Source organism: Oryzias latipes, chromosome 3, assembly GCF_002234675.1.
Source record: "Oryzias latipes chromosome 3, ASM223467v1".
Lineage (NCBI taxonomy): Eukaryota > Metazoa > Chordata > Actinopteri > Beloniformes > Adrianichthyidae > Oryzias > Oryzias latipes.
This window is the reverse complement of record NC_019861.2, coordinates 10,885,180-10,907,688: the sequence shown is the minus strand read 5'-3', so window position 1 is coordinate 10,907,688 and position 22,509 is coordinate 10,885,180. Positions and strand designations below refer to the sequence as shown.

The following is a 22,509-nucleotide window of genomic DNA, read 5'->3' as shown; positions in this document are numbered from 1 at the left end:
CAGTAATTAATGACAGCTGCATCCATGGAACTATGTTCTAATGCATGCAAAGGTTCACTGATCCAACATTTCTGTTTAGCACCAGAAGCACAAATCCTTACTTAGCCGTGCAGAGTGGATGAAGTGACATTTTATCCAGAATTTGAATAGTGCCAGGAATATACTAAATGCCACGCTGAAGGCTGTTGATCTGACCCTCCTTTGAGCCGCGCTTCGTGGCTCTTAATCTGACTTTAAATAAGATCAGGATCATGCTGGGATCCATTCAACTCAGCACCAACACTGATAATCTGCTTAAACACACAGAAGGTCTGATTTGTTGATGTTATTTTAGGAGTGGCCTAATTAATGAACAGATTTGCGCCTAAAAGATATGACATTTAGAATGGAGACAAACACAGAAACGGTGGACAGACTGATGGTGTCAGATTGCTTCTTCTCTTATCTGGATGTCACACAAGTCACTCTTTCAATCCTCTAAACCTCCCGTGTGATGATATATTATCACGTGTGATTTCTGCACATATGGCCATCTCCATCTCTCTTTATCTCCGACATTGCTTTATGCATCACGAGCAAATCTTTTTTAATGCAAGTGATTCCGAATCAGGACAACCTTCTCCCTTAATCTGGAGGAAATATGCTGCAACAGGCAGTAAAAGCAGAAATTACAGCTGAGTTTGAGCCCAGCTGTGTGCCTGTACATAATGCAATTGGCCTGTGGATATGAGCTGAGTTTAATAGGCAGGTCTGCTGGGGAATATATTGCCTCATTATAAGAAAGGAGCATATGGGAAAAGTTATGCTGGTTCTTGCAGTGTGAAAAGATAAGCTGCTTTCAGACGTCATATTAATATTAAAAAAAAAGACGTCGGCTTTTGTTTTGGAATTGTTGCTTATATAAACACATGCAAAGCATAAGGTTTGTGTGAATTTGGTTCACTGCATGTTTGACAAGTGAAAATTGAAAAAAACTTTTAAACCCTTTTTTGGAATTTGTTCATCAATTCAAGTAAAGACTTTTGAAATACTATTCTTTATTTCTCATGTATAGTAAAATAAATGTTTTAGTTTTTAAAAGACAAGTTATAAATTCAAACATACCAGTATATAATATCAACAGCTTGGTAGCTAGCAGTCACCCTTTGTGTAATAAGGCCAACTTAAGTGTATTTTATTTTGAAATACACATGTAAATGAAGGTTTTTCCAATCGTACTGATAAATGGGTTTCTTATGTTTAAAAATATCAGTAACTAATGTGCATGTTAAAATATGTTTTGTGCATAAAACAAAGAATTTGTGTGTACAAGAACATTTAATTGTTTGCCCAAAAAAAGCAACTAGAAAAGTTTTGGAGCTTTAGGGGAAAAAAATTAAACAAGGTATCGTAAATGCATATTTTCCTGCAAAGGTATTGAAGCACACTGACATTAACGACGTGAGAGTAGGTCAGATTTAGCAAAATATGTTGCATCAGTTTTTATTTTCTCGCTGTTCTCCTGAGTCCGGCAGCCACTAACCCAGAGTGGCGGGTCGGAAGCCTCCTCACTTGAGCGCACACGTAAGCACCACCACCCTGTCCGCAAACACAAAGCTATATCTCCGGCTGCTCTGCTCACAGACATGGTTTACTCGCGCGGAGCAGCCGGTCGGTCCTGTATGCGCTCCAAAGCTTTCTCTGAAGCACCGCATCGTCTATGCATGACGTAAACAAGAGCAGTAGTGACACACGATCGGAATAAACCGTTAACATGCAACACGATCGGATCAACAATCGGCATAACCCACCTATCTCGATCGGAAAGAAATTTTGATCGGAACGAGTCTGATCGGGGCAGACCATTTTAAACGGCGTGTTTCCATGACACATTTTTCTTCCGATCAGGCGTTCTTTCCGATTACTTTTGTCCATGTAAACGCAGCTAGAGATAAGTTTGTCAGGCAGTCAGACTTTCTGCAATCACAGGAACTCTAGAACTTGTTTGTGACACGCTACACGTTAGCTACATTGAAAGCATTAGCCATATCAGCGTATTCACAACACCTGCAACTCCCAACCTTGTTTGCAACACATTAGTTAGTAACATGTAATACAACCACAGTGGACACCACTACACGTTAGCTGTGTTAGCGTATTCACAACAGTTAAACTTGTTTGGTACTTGTAAAAAAAAAAAAAAAGAAGGGGCTAATGTTTTGACAGAGCGCCATCTTTACACCATGTTAAAGATGTGTGGATCAAATATGAGACAGTGGGTAAATAAGGCGCTTTTCCCCTAAACATTCATGTTAATTTTTTTCCTATTCAACTAACTTTTTTGTGAGCATAAACTTACCAAATCTTTACCCATGGAGTCATAATTGATACGACCTATATCTCATTATAAAATTATTTAGAAAGTAGTCTGTTATATTAGCATAAAAACGCTGAAAATGCCAAAAAGTGCTCCTCCCCCTCAGACGGAAGCGTCAAACAAACGTAGAGATCTTGTCTTTGGTGGAGGAAGAAAGGACTGAAGTGGACAGCTGCAGGGATACCGACGTCTTCATCAACGGTCTGCAGAGATCCTGCAAGCCACCCATCAATAAATAAAACCATAATACATCGTAAATCAAACAAATGAGCTTCCAAACATTTGGATCGTTATCATGAACAATCAGCTCACTTGTTCAATTGAGTTTAGTCAGTCTGCTCTGCTGCTGCACAGCATTCACTTGGTTCATTTTATGCTCACTTTGACTTTAATCTAGTAAATTTACAACTTTAAATCTCGTATTTTTACTTTTTTTTGTGGCCCTAAAACTCAGTCGTAAAAAACATCCTAATTCCCAAAAAATAATAATTTTCTGTCCATTTTTTTAATATAATGGTCATTACAGGGTTAATAAAACTCTGATAAATACTTGAATGTGCTAGTTATAGTAATCGGGCTAATTTAAGCATCTGCCATCTGTAGCATAAGAGAAATGAATGTCTTTACTGTAGGTCCAGAAACTTTAAAGTGTGGTTTTCCTCTCCCTGCTATTAGCTGAGGATCTGGTCCTTTGGACTTGATCAGTTCTCCTCCAGCTTTGCATCTCCAAATCTGAGGATTTTTTTTTTCTCAGAGGAGTGAAGCTCAGGAGTAAGTCTCCCTCTGGAGCAGATGGAGAATCCTGTCACTGTTCACAAGTGAGGAAAAAGATGGAGCCTTGGACTGACTGACTCATCAGTGCAGCATCTGGAGAAGTTCTGCCTGATCTAAATTTACCCCTCAGTTTGCAATTTGAATATACAGTAGCCAGGTTAAGCTCTGGCAGCCCTGTGACCCCAGAAGGGATAAAGCAGGTTAAGAAAATGGACGGATGGATGGAAATTAGCCCAGGGTTTCCCAAAAAGATGGGGTTGAGGCTCCTTCAGACTTTCTTCAGGAAAAGCTTGATGCCTCCGTTGAACAGCTGGTGAGGATACATCTATAAATTCTTTTTTGTGATACCTTAAAGGACTTTTCTAGGGACATCCATGGCTTTTACTATTAGAATCACAACCTTTCCAGTTAAAGATCCATAACTTCATTGTCTAACATGCAACCTGAGAATCAGATTTCTTCTCAGTCTCTGTTAAATACTATGTTATATACTTTTGCACACTTCAAACCCCCTTACCTCATCTCATTCTAGTCAAAACGTCTCATTGCTAAAATGTTTTTGTTGATCTTATTAATGCTCATGTTCTTTTCTGGAACTAATCTTTTATTAGATCTGGGATTGTGTGGTGAAGAAACAGAGAACACAATAACCTTCAGTGTGATGCAAACTGTGCAATCAATAAAAAATAAACTATTATCTTGAAGATTGATGTAATGTTTGACATTTAAAAGTGGGGCAGCTCTCAGGCAGCGGCGGCTGACACACAAAAGGGGCTTTATCGTGCCACAGAGGTTGGAGGATCGTGTTGTAGATTTGTCAAACCAGTGGGGGGAGCTGTTCTGTGTGTGCATACAAGTGAAATGCTTTGTGACAAGGAGGTACAGCCAGTATTGGAGTGCTTCTATTTCCAGTGGAGGCTATTCCTCCCTCTTTACCCCCTTGAGCCAAGTCACAAGTTGAAGGAGAATACAGCACCTCTTGTTTTAGCTTTCATAATTACACTGCAAACAAGCTGTCATCCTTTCAATTTCTAATCCATCCTTTCAAAAAAAAAAAAAGATATATGACTTAATTTTCCCTAACCTTTAAAAACAACTTTCCGATTTTGAATTTTTTAGAATGAAGCACAGCCGTGAGACGCTGTTTATTCTCACCTCTTTTCAAGCATTCACTGTTGAGTTCAGTTGTATAATGAAAAGCAAGATACAAGGATTCTCTCAGATTGTGGATTATTTTTGTTTATTTATATATGTGCTGTTCCTGTGTTGAAGGAAGTATGTTCCAATGACTATGCTTGAAACAATCAACAAAATAAACTCAAACCATTTTTTAAAATCATTTGATGAGAGTGAGGTTACAAAACAGCATTTTAAACTTTAAAAACATATGCAATTTTCCCATCATCTGGGATGTTTAGAGTTTTTCTAAGAAAAGACGTGTCTGGAGTGTTTTTCTGTTGTCTAAAAGATTTTTAAAATACAGATTTAAATCCCGGTGGTGGGGATTGGGTGGGCTTTTATCAATTGGTTAGTTAACAAAGCATTAATTAACTAATAAATAAAGTTTTAGCCACTTTATGCATTATTATGCATTACTAACCTTAATAAATGGATTGTGTGGTGGTTAGCACTTTCACCTCACAGCAGAAAGACTCTGGTTCAAATCTCAGCTGGGTTCTTTCTGTGTGGAGTTTGCATGTTCACCTCATGCAAACTTCTGCATTCCTCCAGGCACTTTGACTCCCTCCCACAGTCCAAAAACAAACTTCATAGGTTGAGTGTGTGCGTGTCTGTGTGTACCCCACCTCTGCCTTGAAGTAGCTGGGGTAGGCTCTGGTGACCCCCATGACCCTGCAACAGACAAAACAGGAATAGAAGACAGATGGTTGTCATTTTTCCTTTTTTTGCTCCATTCAGTGTGGTTATTCTATCAGACTTTTCAAGGCAACTTTCTTTTCCCTGGGTGTCAAAGTAACGACTGCTTCACTTCGAGTCAATGCATAAAGTCAGACAACAACCTTTACAGTAGATTTACCTGAAGATTCACAGCATTCCGACTTTTTTGTCACTTTATCTTGTTTCTCAGCTTTTCAGCTGAATTCTTCTTCCCTCATCTGCAAAATCATAAAAACTCTAAAGTTGAGGAGGTAAAAACTATTTTTTGTCGTGGCAGTTATAGTATTTAAGTGGTTTGGTTGTTTCAACTTGGTTGAAACACCAGAAAACAGATAAAAATATAGATAATTGCATAGGATTTTGATATGACAGAATCTTAAAGTTAAAATAACCTCTGAAAGAAAGATACTTATAAGTCCGATCATCCTTTGATATATTGTAAAAGTGTTCCTAGTGGTCTTTTAATTATGATTATGCCGTTTTTAGCCAAAATAAAGAAACCTGTGTCTTTCTCTAGGACGTAGTTCATTAGAAATTCCCCTCTTAGTTGTGGGCGGGACTGTTGGCGTGGAGTAAGTCTACCCCCCAGTCCACGTCATCAATCAAGTGGATGCATCAGAATGAAGAGGAGCAGAGAGCTTGTGGCCCACCCAGCAAATTTTCAACATCCCAAATTTGATCAGTTTCAAACAGCCTTTTTTTGTGTGCTCTGGATTCACAGCAATTTGAATAATATCTTTAGATATGTTCTTGATCATCAGAAAAATGCCACAAAAGCATTTTAAATACACAATTTTCATCAGGTTAATATAAGAATGTCTCCCTATCTTGAATCACTAATACATTTGTACTTGTGTTTCTTGTTAAGGAAGGCTATTTTTTTAGGTCAAATTAGATGAGAGTTCAACACATTTGATGTAGAAAGGTGAGTCAGAGAATGATTATGAAACTCTGGGTGTGAACGGGTCATAACAGCCTTTTTTGACGTTGGGAGCCTCAGTCAAAGCTGCTGCCGCGAGCGGAAATCCCACGCCACATTTTAGTGTTTGCCTTCACCTTGCACCAGCAAACAGGCACGATCCAAACTTCCGCGGGAGTCCGCGCCCGGTTTTCCGTGGAGCCGGTGGAGATCCAGCCCTTCAACACGCCGCTCTCTTACGTCCCGTTCGTGAGCAGTGATCTGGTCTCGGCGGAGATTTCTCCTGCTGCCCGGATCTTATCCTTTTTTTTTCTTTTCGTTCTCTCCTCTCCCCTCTGCAGATCTTATTTGTGCGCGCGCCTCGTAATCGCAGCTGTGCGGCCGGAGCGCGGCTGCGTAAACGTGCGTAAAGCTTCCAGAGGCTGCGCCTCCGTGGCAATGGATTGATTTCAGCGTGTTTTCCTACCAGCTCCGCTTCAACCAAGTTGAGATAACTGTGTAAACGTGCGGCTCCCACTCTCCTCCCTCCAGCTACATGTTGGATCCGGACAGTTTTCAAAGTACGGGGCTCCGGATGGTTCTGCGCGTTTGGGGACTTTGAACTTTTCCCTCCTTTGTGCATTGGCAGGAGGCGGCCGGGGATTTTAAAAGGATCTATGTTAGCGGCTCTCCCTGGATTCTTGAAGGCTGCAAAGATTCGTGGTTTGTGAAAAGAGATGGCCGAGCGGGGAGCTCTGTGGCTCTTCTGTCTCCTCTGTCTCACCTTTCTCCGCACGGAGTGCGGCGCCGCAAAGCATGTCGACAAAGGTAAAGAGCCTCCCCGCGTCTCCACGGCGCAAACTTACAAACATTAGATCAGAAGTTAGAAAGTAGGGGGCAGGAAAGGAGGGGGGGGGGGGGGGGGGGGCTTGATCTGCGCATCTCAACCACCTATTGCACTAACTTTCCAATCACTGCCAACCTTTTCCAAAACTCACTCCACACCAGCCTTGAATGAATTCTGGGGAGCAACGCGCTCTCCGTGCGCGCTTTCCTCCCCCTCTTTTGTCTCCATCCAGCCTTGTGGGAGCTGAACTGCTGATAGGTTTCTCAGCTTGTCTCTCAAAGCCTTCACAGACATGCGGCTGATCCCAGCATGCCTGTGGATCAGATGTAATTACAAGTGAAAGGCTGGATAGCACATTTTCCCCCTCTGAATCGCGCTCATTCATAAATATGGGCGTGCGTGTGGCTGCCTGGGTGGTCTTAAATCACATCAAAATAAAAACACAACAAAAATTCCCACTTAGGGTCATTAGTGACCCCTGTTGAATAGCAGACTGGCATCAGACCTGCAGACATGTTGCTACCTGGGCGTCATTGCATGCTCAGGCATGGGCGGACATCGGCATGGGCCAAAGGGGGGCAATGCCCCCCTCCCAAGTGCAAGTCACAATTAATTAAATTAATAAAAATTTCAACAATAAAAAAACACAAATAGGAAAAAACAAACAAGTAAAAGATGAAAAAACATAGGAATGGGCAGCGAGACAGACAAAAAAAGAATATATACACAAATACAGCCTCAACAAGGCACAAACCTTGTGACTGTCCCTAGCCAAGTCAATGTAGAGGGTAATGTCAGGAAGAGCGTTCAACATTAAAGTTATAAAACATATAAAATGATCAAAGGAGAAGATAGAAATATGGATAGATGAAATGATATGATGATAGCATGCATTTCTATATTCTACCTGCACCCTATAGTGGCTGGTTAAATCTGGGTGTGTGCTCAGGTGATGTGCAAACATTGGAAAGGAGGGTGCTGCAGTAAAGCCTTGTTTTCTCTGACATAAGAAAGTGATTGTCGCCAAGTGTACCCACCTCATTGGGTTGTGGGAGAAATCAGCAGATTTTGGATGGCTGCACATCTTTAGACATTAACACAACTTGACCAAGTCATATTTTAAGCTGAGGGATCAAACATGACGTGTAAGCTTAATTTGAGAGTATGCTTTCTATTTGATCGGTTTGATATTTGTGGTAATAATAAATAAAGATGGAGAAAGACGCGCCTGTACTGGCGGAGGGGCAGTCCTGTGCGTGGAGCCTGATGAAAGACTCTCCTGAATGAAAAGCGATCTGCAGTAGTAGTAGGCAGGGAAGAATGAGGCAGCCAGAGAAAAGCCCCTCCTTGGCTTTGCTGGAGATCCATACAAAAGAGGGATGGGGGCAGGGAGAAACAGGCTGACTCTCTGGAAAGAGTAATAAAACTGCAAGATTGGGGGGGTGCCGAGTTCCTTTGGGAGTCTTGATTGATTCCAGAGAATTGGACCCGGACCCACACGCAGAGAGTCTCACATTACTAATTGTGGGGTCCCCTTCCTCTGAAAATATCTGTTTATTCAGAACTAGGTCCTGGCTGTAGCTGCAACTTATCTCTGAGCTGTGGCCCAAACTCTGAGTTTCCATTTGTTTTGTTTGGTTTAAGGGGTCAAAAGTCTCTATTAACTGTGACATTACCTGCAAAGGTTCAGTCCATGTGTTTGTGCTGGTCTCTAGGCTTTTCTTTTTTTCTAAAATGCCTTAATAAGTAAGACTTTTGTAAACAACTCCCAGGCAGAGGAGTGTAAAATTCATTTAGGCACTATCTTATCTATGTAACCCTGCTGGAAAGGAATTGTGTGCTGATTGTCTCCCTGTGGACAGTGCAAACAACTTGCTGAAATGTGCAAACATTTGGCAATCCTACGCTCTTACCCAGCATTCTCAAGCCCCCACCCCTCACTGGAAGACCACCTGAAATGCAGACTTTCCAAACACGTGCTTTCTTTGGTGCATTTGTGGTCCTCCTTGTCAAATCTGCTGTTAAGAACATAATTCAGGGCTTGTTTGCTGTTTGGAGAGTGCTGGTGGTCTCGCATTCCAATACAAAGAGGAAAGTATTCCGTTGGCTTTATTTCTCAAAAAGTATCATCTGTTCATTATCTGTCTATAATCCAGTAAATAATGATTATTTTGACTCCATATATACCAGCATCTACATCCACATGTTGACATCATCTAGTGACGAATGGATAAAAGCCTCCTGCAGGCTCAGGCGCTGTGCAGAGTATGGGATTTACTGATCATTTATTTATGGCATTCAATCGCTTATGAGCTTCTAATGACCTTCATCCACTGAGGGATGGATAAAAAGCGCAGTTGGCCAAGTATGTGATTCATCTGTTTCACTAATGAACCCAGGCCAGTAGGGTTTGGTGCTCACTTCATCAACGTCAACTGCCCAACAATCTTGTGTGGAAAGAAACCCCGTTTTTTCACTGATTTGGAGCACCACCTGTTGATGACGCGCAATCTTGTTTGTTTGCTTATACTATGGTTCGGGAAAATACTGAATTCTGATTGGCTGCTGGGTGTGGATTAAAAAGTGATAATCCACAGTGATAATGCACACCTTAAAAATAAGTTCTGCTCACATAGCTTAAATATTCCATATCACAGTGCTGGCTTCTTTAAAACTAACTTTTGCTTCATCATTTGGACAAAAACAAGCGGTAAGAGGTGAACTTTCCCTCTGAAATGATGCTTTATTTAACTCATCGCAGCCATAAGCATACATATTGCTTTGCTTTGCCACTGCTGTTAAGGTCGGTGCCAGCTCAACCGGTTAAAATAGTGCGCTTTTTGTGAAAAAAGCAATCCAAACTGAAAAAAATAACAAGAATAAAGTACTAAAAACTGATTGAATATGTATTTCTTCTGTAAGTGAGCATGGTATAAGCGGGTTAATGTCCTTCAAAGTGTGCATTATCAGAAATTGATTCAGGCTTCCAAGGCATGCTGGGGCTGGGGATAGGCACAGGGGGACCCAGACTTGGGCCCGCTTGTTAAGGAGCAGGGTCTTGCTTAAAGACCCACATCGGATGTAGCTCATAGTGCCCCCTGGGAATCGACCAAGGGCTTAAATGAGTAAATATATAAAAACTCTCTTTCATAACCAAGCTAAACTGAAAGGAGTTATGAAAAAGTGGATATTCAATGGAATCGGAATTTATGGTAAATCCAGTCAAACCGTGATCTGTCACTTTGATTAAAAAACAAATGTTAGTTTTCAATGTAAATAACAACAATTTATGTCAAAGTTCCACCAGTTTGGAAATCCACGTGGCTTAAAAATCTATACTTATACCCAAAATCAACAGTTTTTAGTGTAAATTGGTAAAGAAATACATATTGCCAATATATTGACTTCAATTGGATGGAATCAAATTTTAAATCAAAACAGTTTTGATTTTGAATTTGAAATACTGGTCAGGAATACTGTTCAAGCCTAGACTGAAAGTAAATGTTGCACTTTTTCCTAAAAAAAATCTGTTTTGAAACTGTCAATAAATCCACTGTTTGAGCTTTCCAGAAAGCCTTTTTTTGGAATGAACTTTTAAAAAAAAATCTAGCATTAATGGGTCCAAAAAAAAAGGAAAACCATGTCGCACGTTTTGCAGTAAAACTGACATTTTGAAAGGTTTGCCTGTGATTTGGATGGAAATAGAAATGTCATTGTACAGCGGGAACATTTCGCTCTGACTGTTAGGAAAGACAGATTTTTTCCTTTTAAGCTAATCTGCCTCTCAGTGGAAAGCATGGGCTCCAAATAAATAGGTTTTTTTTGGGGGTGGGGGGGACCTTTCAATATGAAAACGTGGAAATAGATGTTCAACTTTTTCCAGATCACCATCATCATCCTCTGTGCAAGTCGGTTCTGCGTTCTTATTGGTCCAGGCGCAGCTCCTTTCAAAACGCCGGCTCCTCTGTGCTTCAGAGAGGCTCCTGCTGTGCTGAAAAAGATATCAGAGGTGCACTTTTCTATGTCAGTGTCAAATGTCGACAGGAAAGGAGGAATAAAAGGGCAACTTGCTCGGACTTTGAATAAAAAGAAAAAGTCTTTAGAAGCCATTGAGGCGTCTATAACGTCTCTTTGCGATGTCGCTCACAAGATCAACAGCAGCTGCATTTGAAGTAGAAGTAGCTGCAGCTTGTTCACATCAATACACGTTTTTCCTGTATATTTTATTGAAAAACGCAAGGGAAAAAGAAAGCTGTATTTATTAACCTCATTTCCTGTTCTGCTGTGATTATGTGATACTGGAGTTGAATAATGTCTGGGAGAGCAGAGGACTAACTGGAGTGATTAAGATTTTATCTATGTGGTCCATAAACAGATACTTTATTATCTCTTCTCTGATCAGTTTTGCTCTAAATAATTGAAAGCAAAATGCAAAAGCATAAAATTAAGGTATATAAAAGATTTCAACCCTTTAATTCAGCTGAGGTTCTTACTTCAAAACGCATCTGTTTTGGTTATTTAACTGTTATTTAACTGTCTGCTGTCTTTGGAAGCCTTGAATGCTTTTGCACAACCTCAGACAGAGAGCGCTGTGTCTTTACTTGCAGCTAATGTAGTGACCTCAGATCTCCTTAGATAGATCAGTGGAGGCTTTGCACGAGTCTGGGTTTTTGTGTACCTTTCAGAAGAAGTCAACGATCTGATATGAATGCTGAAACAATCTGAACATTGTGGGTTTCGGTAATAATTTGGTACTGGTTTCTAAAGTTAAAGTCACGGGCGGGAGATACTTGAGCTGTGACACATGAAAAGTTCAGCCTGGTTTGGTTTGATGAAGTTAAGCTGTAGGACCCGCGTCATGCTCTGGAGACCTAAACACGTCATGAGTGTGAGACACACACGCACACACACACACACACACACACACACACACACACACGCATGCACACTTTCACATACTTTCACCTACACAAGGCATGGTTAATTACTGACAGAAAACTGAATCAATTCTATTTTTAATCACAAGTTTTATTTAATTTTTGAATTCATGCATTTTGATTGAAAATTGATTTAGTTTTTAAATTGGCGTTGTTGTTCACCTCTTGTCATATCTCTTCAGCGTTTGGCACAGTTAATCAGCTTTTCCTGAGTTAAACAGGTGGTTTTGCAGAGGTTTTTACGCCGGACACCCTTCCTGACACAACCCTGTATTTTATCCGGACCATGGACCGGCACAGGGGGACCCAGACTTGGCCCCCCTTGTTAGGGAGTAGCGTAAAGGGAATCAAACCCTGATTTCCTATCTGCCAGTCCTGCACCAGCTGCTAGTCTACAAATTTATATCCCAAAACTTTATTGTTTGGTTATAAATAGAGTTTTAACCTAAGAGGTTATTAGAACTGGAAACAGGTGATTTTAAATTGTTCATATTTATATCAAAAACTAAAAGCAAAGCATTGTTTTTGTGTTTGTTTCTGATTGACAAAATTGTGGTTTCATTTAAAGTTTGGATCCAATTCTAGTGTCTAGTAAACCATTTTAAACATAAACTTGCATAACTGGTCATCCAAACTGAACAAATATGGGGACTTTTAGGCTTCGAATTTTTAGTGTTTACCTTAGAAAATGAACATCAAGCCTTTTTTTAAAGTCAATGCATTGATATTTTTAAATAAATGATTTTTTGCAGCTCAATTGGAACTGTTCAGATTGTTTTTTAAAACCTAATGGTGAATCAGATCCCACGACTAACTAGGTTGCATACCATCAACAGGTGGTGCTATAAATGACTACTTTCTAAATATACTGTATGTTTGTGTTTAGACAAAGTTTTTTGTCAACAGCTATTAGTAAAGTGAGCACAAAACCCTACTGGCTGAGGCTCATTAGTGAAATAGGAATCATGTACTTGGCCAACTGTGCTTTTTATCCATCCCTCAGTGGATGGAGGTCATTAGAAGCTCATAAGTGATTGAACGGCATAAATAAGTGATCAGTAAATAGCAGAGTCTGCACTGCAGCTCTCACATCATTAGTAATTTAAACTGAACAAAGGATGAATTTGATAGTGATAAAATTATAAATTCTTGCACTTTTTATGTTAAGGACAATGAAATCATAGATGTGAATAATGTTTATATCCTGTAAAGGTCGATTCCATGTTGACTGATAGTAGGGCTGCACAATATGAGGAAAACTCGCGATATGCAATTTCAGTTATCAATATTGCGATGACGATAAAACTTGCGATATATGAACAAATAAAAAATCAACCAGTCAAAATCAAACCTTACTTAAAAATGCATTTTCCATTATTAAATATCTCATTGTTTTTTATCTTTCCTGATCCATGTGGGATATACGTAGTTCTTGCATTTGTCATTCATCGATGTGCGCAGATGTCTGTCAAGGGTTTCAGTTGAAGGATCTTCACGTGAATTTGATTTTAGCTGCTCAAAATCTTTGGTTGGTTGAGAATTACGCCGTTAAAGCATCTTTAATGTAGTTTATACGCAATTATTACATAAATTGTATACAATTGCATGTGTTTTTGTGTGATTCACAGATTTTGTGGCGTTCCACAACCATTCCACGTATGTCCAACGGACTTCACGCATGTACCACCGATGTATAACTTTTATATCCTGTACACGGCTCACGTCACGCTTAAATTACGTCCTTGACTCATAGATCGATAATTAAGTGCTCATAACAGCGCATAATCACGCACGGGTTATGTTCTACGTTGGTTTACTCGTACTCCTTACGTGGTTTTAACGTTGTTAGTCTTTGATACATCTGTTAAAATTTCACGTAAAGACCACAACTTTTCTCAGTTTTTCCACATATATTCGCATATGACCAATTTGTAACCATGCAAGATGTGCAAAATGTACGTAGAAGCTGTGTGATACGACCTATGACGTATAAAAGCCCGTTCACACCGGGACGAATTTCGCCGGCGATTTTCGCCGACGTTTAACGCCTCGTGACTAAACAAAGGGCACCAATGAGAGTGTGCACACCGACGCGAAAAAACGCCACGCGTCAAAGCGTCAAAAAAAAAAACGCCTCGGGTTCGTTTTTTTTTTTTGACGCCTTGCGTCGAAATCTATTCGACCAATGAGAATGGCGCTTTTGCACACGTGTCTGGAGCTTCTGAAGTTACAGTAAAACACAACTTGGGGGCGCTCAAACACAAAACAGCCTTGCTGAGCACACATACCAGCGAAGAAGATGGACGCCGAGTTGCATCTACACAGCCGCGAAGAAATAATGACTGACATTCTAAAATATCCCCGAACCAAGCACCAGTTGGAGCAACTGCTGCCTGAAATATTCATGTTTTCTTTGTATGATTCTGACAAGTGCGTAAATATTTGCTCTCTTCTTCTGAGTGAAAAGCGACTTTAAGAAGGGCAGCGCCACCTTGTGTACAGGGGTATTTCTGTTTACATTAAGCGCCATCTAATGTCAGGGAATGAAATTGCATGTTCGCTCGGCTCATCATCAGCGAAAATCGCCTGGGTGTGAACACAAAAACGCTGGCGAATAACGCCTGGCGAATATTCGTCCCGGTGTGTACGGGCCTTAAGACGATGTTGTAAGACACTGAAGAGCATACTTCAACATAAGAGCACTGTACGCAAAATTAAAAAAAACTGCTTCTAAATGGCGCGACAGTGTTTATTGTTGGTGCCGAAGATAACATAATCATTGCATGGGGACACTGAACTCACACTGTTGTAACATTGAGCAAAAAAGTCACAGATGTGAGGCTACAATGGAGACAAATGACACCAGCAGACAGAGATTATCCTCATTTTGGAAAATCCACAAGCTAACAGTGTTTCAGCGCTACAGTCACCTGATGTGCCAGCTCACAGACGCTACAGACACCCAAAATAAAACCAGCAGTAATTAGTGTGTCTTCTGTATTGTATAATCTCTGCATGAAAGGGCCTATTCTCTGCTTTATTTATATTTTGCTGCGCTGCAGTCCCAGTTGGCCGTGTTCTTCGGGACAGAGAGGCCTTGTCCAGCCTTCTACAGGAAAATTATGGTCTCAAAGTTTTTGCGATGGACCGCTTGTCTTTTATAATTGCAGCAATGAGCAGTTGTATATTGATGTTGAGTTTAAGTAGTGTAATACAAAGACATATTTTGCTTGGCTTTGCTCTGAAGCAAAACCTGGGTTTGGTGGCGCTCCCAAAAGGATCTTTATACCAGCTCAGCAGGGAGGCGAGACTTTTTGCCTTCATAAAAAATGTTCCCCAAACTTCAGAATTTTTTTTTTTTGCAGAGCTCCTGCCGTGCCTCTCTGGGTCGGTAAAGGCAGTTTTACAGGATTATAATATACTGGATGTTCTGCTTGTCAAGTAATTCCAACCTGATGAACTGTGTTAAACATAAATGAGGCATATTATGTGCCAGGGCTCTGCATTAACAGCTCGTAAGGCTCCCACTGGTTTTATTTCAAATCAAAACTTAAAGCTGGCTTAACGGTCTTTGCCAGAAAAGCGCTTGTTTTTGCTAGAATTTCAATCAAATTTATTTGTCTGCTTGACATTTCATTTCTTAAATAAAGATAGGTTACTTTGCCAGGTAGAGTTTTCTACAGACTGGAGTGTTGTCTATAAAACTGGGTGAATGAAGCAGAACTATCTATACTGACCTGTTGTAACGACGCTTTGCAGTAGCTGGACTCTTCCTTAAGGCTGTGTCACACAACCACTACCTACATTTTCCTCATATGAAATCTTGGTCTTTTGAGAGACATGCTTGATTTACATAACTCATAAGTGTTTCTTGCAATCATCATTCGTCGACGTACACAGATGACCGCCAAAGGTTTTGGTCAACAGGTCTTTACGGGAATTCGCTTTTGAACTGTTCACGTTTTGTGTCTGTTGAGAATTACACAGTTTACACGTATTTTACGTAGTTTATACGCAATTACTACGTAAATCTTACGCAATTGTGCGTCATTTATGTGGTCATGGAAATTTGTGGCTTTCCATGACTGTTCAAAATATGTCTCACGTATGTACCACAGAGGTAAAACATTTATAACACGAATACGTCGCACATATCACGTACAAAATTATTTAACAGACTCACAAATCACTATTGAATTGCATATAAACAGCGCAATAATGACGCACGGTTAATTTTCTACATTGATTTATGTGTTCTTTGCATGGTTTAGTCATACTTGTATGGTTTTAATGTGATTCCTTCCTGATACATCTGTGAAAATTTCGCATAAAGACCACAACTTTTGTCACGTTTTCTATGTATATTTTAGGGTTGGGCGATGTCCCCTAAATTGGCCGTTGACGATGTTTGCTGTCAACCATCGGGATGGACGATGACATCGTCGGGGGGGGGTATTTTTGCATTTTTCGTTCTTATATAACTGCTATTCGTTATTTTGCTTTTTTCATTTTTTCATGGTTAATCCGCGGTGATCCAGTATAAACTGAGGGAAGTGACTTTAACAGAAAAAGTAACAAGCAAGATAGAAAAGAAGTAGTCCGCTCCCGCACTTAACTGGCGGAGTGGACCGGCGGAGTGCGGATTTACAGCTCTGTGTTTGATGGGGGGGGGGTACATGAGCGGTATGTGTGGGAGATTTAAGACTGCGATCCGTCCCGCAGCTCTAGGGGGACGAGCTATCAAACTCAGAACCGGGTCTAAAAGTGTGTCTGAGCACTGCTCAGATCGTCAGCAGACACACAGCGGTTTAAGCATCAAAGCAGAAATGTCGCTCAGTCCTTAGAAAACATTCAAACAATCACGTGGATTTGTGTTTCCAGTCGTGTCCCGACTAAATAAAGGCTGATGTTATTCACAGCATGCAGCGCCACCCAAAGCTAATGTTGTTAGCCCGTGTTAGCATACTGCTAATCCTGGCTACGTTCAGAAAAAGCACTGACCACACGGATTAAAATTCAAATGATGAGCGACCAGGTGTTTCATAATAACCGTAACATTATTAAATCACGTTTAGAAGATCATCTCGTATTTTACCGAGCTGACATGTCAATATATATAGCCGCTCGGCGCTGTTATCGTTTTGTATTGAATTGTTATATTGAATAAAGTTTGGAAAAAAAGCCGCTCGGGGGAAGTTGTATCCTCTTCCGGTTTTCAAACTGCGCATGTGCGAATACTGCGCATGTGCGAATGATTTATTCCGACCGAAATTGTGACCTTAGTGAACGTTTTTACATTCTGAAAACATTTTTCTGGGCCCATCTACACGGTTGGAGTCTAATCCGACCATTGATCCCATCAGGATATTTTGTACATGTAACCGCGGCTTATGGTGTCGACGCGCAACGTGGCGGGGGCGTGGCATCACGATGGTGGTCTCTCCATCGGGATGTCAGTCACCCATCACGATGGACGATGATATCGTCCATCGGCCCAACCCTAGTATATTTACATATGAACAATTTTCACCTGTACAGTATGCGCAAAATGTTCACAGTGGCTGTGTGACACGGCCACTGGGAACATCAATTATTCTTTTCTTCTCAATTTTTTAACTGTTTGCTCTTCCTTGAATTAAAAATGACGCCATCAGTTTGTCACTACGAAATCTGAGTCCCTAATTGGTCAAAGTTGGACCTTATTTAACTTTTAACGCGTGTTCAGCAGCCTTGCGAGAATTTGAACATGGAAGCCCGGAACACGCATTTGAGTGTGTTTACATAGACTTTTCATTGGAGGTGGTTATTGTTGCAGAGGGTGGGGTGAACGCTTTAGAAATCCCAGCTCTGCATGAAGGAGAAACCAGCTGATGCTTGAGCATTTAGTTGGGATTCCTCCTTGACTCCTATCTGTTGAAAAACAACCAGATGAGGCCTTATCAGGGCTCGACATAGCCATTTGTCCGCTGGCCCGGTCCTGTTTTTCGAGCAGTGCGGACCACAAGACTTTACTTTTCACTTGTCCGCTCGGGCCACTAAAATATTTAACGGTTTATATATTCTTCACCTTTTTCAATAAAGTAAATTTTGCGAAAACGTGTAGATTTACCTCTTCTTCATAATTTAGTTTTTCTGCTAGTCCTGTGTTCAGACTTCAAGGTTTTCTATGGGAAACCTTTGATCACTTCTCCTTCTCTCCTGCCTGCGCCCGCGCGGCTTTCACTGCCGAGCACCACGCGGCACGCGCTCACTACTTTTTTTTTTCAAACTTTATTGAATGTAACAATTCAATACAAAACAATGTTAAACAGCAACAATGAAGGCACAAGCCAGTGGGTTATTATTACATTTGATTATAAATCCGACACCGTCACTGAAGAGAGACTGAAGCATGTCAGAGGTGTGGAAGACATGGCAGGAATAGATAGGAATATGTTGGATGGAGTAGTGGGTATAATTAGTAGTATGGACAGCAAGATATTTAATGAATGCATTGAAGATGAAACTGTATCCACTAAGCTTTAAGCTGAATGTCAAAGAATCAAAGGCAACTCCAAATACCTGAATCTCAGACTCAAATGCAGTAGAATGTTAAACTACTTAATTTTGTTTTTCTTTACAACACTGTAAGCAGTAAGTATTTCTAGTTAGCTGAATGATCTCAGTTAGACCTGCACAATATGAGGAAAACTCGCGATATGCGATATCAGAGATTAAAATTGCGATAACGATATAATTTGCGGTATATAAACAAACAGCAAAATAACCAAATAACCATTCCCAGTTTAAAAATTATACTCCAAATGACCCACGTTGACATAGGTTACAAACATCTAACATAACGGTGCTCCATCTGATTGGTCAACAATGTGAAGGCGTCCATCCGATTGGTCAAATGCATTAAGGGATTTATTTGATTCGTTAAATGGTTCAAGCTGCCATTAGATTGTTTTAACACATTTAAGGTTTATGATTTATTGCGATATTTGCCGTTAGAAGCACCATGAAAACTTCTGAACTAGTGTTACCTACTACACTGCAGTGCTCTCTTCAAAACATCTGAAACAGACTAGAGCAGATTTAAGTTTGATATGGTCTATTTTCAGTCATTGAAAAGTGTAGAAATAAGTGATGTCACCAGAATGCACCAAATTGTACCATATTAAAAGTTTCCGGGGGGGCATGCCCCCGGACCCCCCTAAAGTTGCAAGCACCTGCGAAGCGGCGGGTCCCGCTATGCGCGGTGTCGGGCCAGTAACTTTCAGGCAGGGCCAGTAACTTTCAAAAACTACTGGCCCTGTGGGCCAGTGCAAATTTCTGGACTATGTCAACCCCTGCTTATGATAAACCCAGATTAGGATGGAGAGATTACATCTTTGGAGTAGCATAGAAAGGCTTTGATATCTTTAAGTCAAAGGCAAAGAAGCTCTTAACAGCTATACATCGATGTATATAAAGATTTCAAGATGGTCTTGATGTGTTTTGTTATGTTAAAGTGTTTGTTTGCGTTTTTTCAGAGTATTTGCCTTTAAGAAACAATTAGCTCTGGTTGTATCTTTAACACTGACTCTTTACTTGCTGAAAATCCTTCTGTTGAGAGTCAAATCTTAAGGACAAATCTTATGTATCTTATGTTAATCTTAGGATTTATACTGTAGTCTGAAGAATATGGTATATGAATAGTTAATCTGCCATTGACCCAAAACATGTTCATTGATATAAGAAGTTATTCAAGCTATTAAACACAGACATAATATTTAATGGGCTGCACTGCAGGGTAGTGGTTAGCACTCTGGCCTCACACTGAGAAGCACCTGGTTCAAATCCCAGCTGGGTTGTGTCTGCATGTTCTTCTCATGTTTGGGTTTTCTCCAGACTCCAAAGCTTCCTCCAGCAGTCTAAAGAAATGCTTAACAGGTTAATTGGTGACTCTAAATCTTCCTTTAGGTGTGAACGTGAGTGTGTGATGGACTTTGTTGTACCACGCCTTCACTCCTCAGTGGCGGGGGAGGCTCCAGCAACCTGCGATGCTGAACGGATGGATGAATAGTCTCTGCACGTCTTCAGTTACTTAAACTGAATTTGCAGGTAGTAAAGATTGTCTCCACGTGGAACTGTGTGAGATTTTTGCACCGCAGCCAGTTGTTCTTCGATGAACTAAGCCTTCATTCCCATTGGCGGCCGAGGTAAATTAGGAGAGACTAATGCCCCTCTTGAAAGATGGATTAATAACCTTCATTTGCTTGCACCATAGCTGTTGGGGGTCCAACACCCTGCAGTCCATAGACATGAATTTATTCTCTGCTGTCTTTTTGGAGGACGTCCAAGGTTTGATGAATTAACCTGAATGTATTCTCAGCTGGGCTTTTCTGGGAAAGGTGCATAAGGTAAAAATCCCACTGATTCATTAATCAATACATATCATGTAAAGCGTACATATTGTTATATTATTTCTCATATTTCTAACAGATCAGATGGTCTTCTTCAGATAATTTGTTTCTTTCCTTCTTTTTGGTTGAGACGTTGTACTCTTCCTTCACTACTCACTACTTAGTGCACTAAATATTGTGTTTGCCATTTTGTAGAGCTGTCCGAATCTACAATTCCAGTGCCCTAGAAATTGCCCAGAAGTGCGAAAAACCAGTGTGCATCAATGCTTGCTACAGTGGCGAATATAGACCACAATGCATTGCGTTTCAATGGCTTTTCATGAGAAAAAATGTAACATGAATCAGAACACAGTGGGTTCATGAATAGTATTCGTTAAATGTTCATATTTATTATGTTTCTACTTTGGGAAATTGGAGATTTCATATTTGGTGTTTAAAAAAAGAAATAAAAGTAATGAGCATGGTGGCCAAATTGCCTTAAAATCCAGGGCACTGGAAGTTCTGCACTATATATTCTTTTAGGGTTTAGGGAGTGAATTTAGACACAGCTTGAGTCGTTAGGTGTCACTCACTTGTGCACATGGTCTTCATTCAGTCAAAGCAATGCTTAATTTGCTGAAAGGGTGGGGTGGCAGGCAGTCACAGAGAGAGGACTGTGATCGCTGCTCTGGAGAACTGGCTGCCACCGTCTAGTAACCGGCTGCGGCTCTTGGCAGCCTCACACAAGGCTCTGTGTGTGTGTGTTTGCGTGTGTGTGTATCTTTGGGTGGGTGTTTGCAAAGGCGTATGCCAAGCCTCTGAGGTTAAAGGGCTGTTTTATCAAGAAAGTTCAGAGGTTTTTTTGTTGTTTGAACCAACTCTTGAGCAAAAAAAAAAAAAGAGCCAAGAGTCAACCTGCTTATACACTTTGATGATTTCATTCTGGCTGTTTGGACCATTGTGATGCCTGTGATTCAGCATCTGGGACAAAAAGAGGGCAAGGCTCTTTTTTTTTTTTTTTTTTTTTTTTTTACTGTGAAAAGGCTTTATTTAGGAGAAAATTACAGATTTCCTCACAGCTGGGAGTTGTAAACTTCTGCGGCTTTGTCTTGTAAAAAAAACTTTGATTCCTAAAATTGTCCTGGTGAGAAGTTTTTCAAAAGTAGAAGAAACTCCTGATCTTTTTAATTTTAAACTGTTGAGTATTGATGACCCGTTCTAAACTTTGGTAACATGATCACTTTCTTCTTATGTTTCACCAAAAGTCTGCAGCAGATTTTTCTGAAGGTGCTGCCATTTCTTTAAGACTTGCTCTGCTTTTTTTTTTTATTTTAGGTGGAAACTGGTTTGTCTGCTTTGGAAACTATAGAAAGTCAATTCTGTGTGTTCAAAAGTCAACAAAAATGGAAGAAAGAACATTTTCTGTGTTCCACTCAGTACTTTTCCATGGCAGACTTTCAGCAGGATGATCTTTGAGTTTCAAACATCAAGTCTATAAACCCACTGAGCCTTAGAGTTAGGACAATTAAACAGCCTATATTAATTATGCATAGATCCAACTGGAGCTGTGTTTGGATTACACCTGCAGTTGTGATGACCTCTGGAAAAAAACGTCTCCTGGTATTAATCAATGTTTCTGCAGCGGAGTTCAAGCTGAAACGTCTCTTTGAAAAGTTTGGCATCAGATAGAAGCTCCTTTGTGCTGCGGGGAGCTCCCCTCTGCACGGACTTTACACCGTGTTATTGGAGCCACGTCCTCCTCGACTCTTAACTCATCTGATGCTAAAAGAGGTCAGGAGACGGAGCTGAAATGGTGAAAGTACTGCATAAATACACCCTCATGATGTCATGGAAATAACTATCTCCTTTGTTTCTCGATGCTTCGCAGAGGCATTAAAGAGATCCTCAGCAGCGTGTACGTGCAAGATGATGAGCCCCCCTAAATTTAAATTAAAGTTGAATTAAAATTAGGTTTTAAAGACACTGACTTTTTAGAATACTTTGAAGTTGAATTGGTAGACAGTGAAATGCAGTCCCACGCGACCAAATAGAAATAATCAAATTTCAAGCCTGAAGTGAGTCAAATGGGGGTTCGGCTTTTACAAGAGTGGTGACTAAAAGCTGATTGGTCAGGCAGAGATACTTGAATTCAGGAGTTTTTGCAGGCAAATTTGATTTTTAATCATTTTCAGCATTACAAATGAAAAATGTATGTACCGGAAGACAGAAACAACATGCCTCCTATTTTCACATTTATATATATATATATATAAATATATATATATTTATACAATTTCCAATTAATTTTTAATGAAGACCTCTTTTATGGTGTGTTATAAAGTACAATGTTAAACTAAAGGTTTGACATCACACCAGGTTGCAGCACAGAAACAGCAGTGTACTAGATTCATTCTAGTCATCAATGTGGTCTC

At 40.3% G+C, this 22,509-nt stretch overlaps 1 protein-coding gene across 10 annotated transcripts in view; it reads left to right on the top strand.

Annotated features, from left to right (window-relative positions):
- Positions 1-6,139: 6,139 nt before the first annotated feature.
- The window catches only part of neo1 (neogenin 1), a 216,781-nt gene continuing 200,411 nt past the window's right edge, over positions 6,140-22,509 (top strand). For 8 of the 10 annotated variants that reach the window (XM_011487714.3, XM_011487724.3, XM_011487703.3 and 5 more), the window contains exon 1: positions 6,141-6,752. In XM_011487714.3, the coding sequence (XP_011486016.2) occupies positions 6,662-6,752 (91 nt within the window). In that variant the 5' untranslated portion in view covers positions 6,141-6,661. Of the gene's footprint in view, positions 6,753-22,509 lie in introns of all 10 variants that reach the window. The other 2 variants (XM_020712122.2, XM_020712117.2) reach the window with 1 other exon arrangement.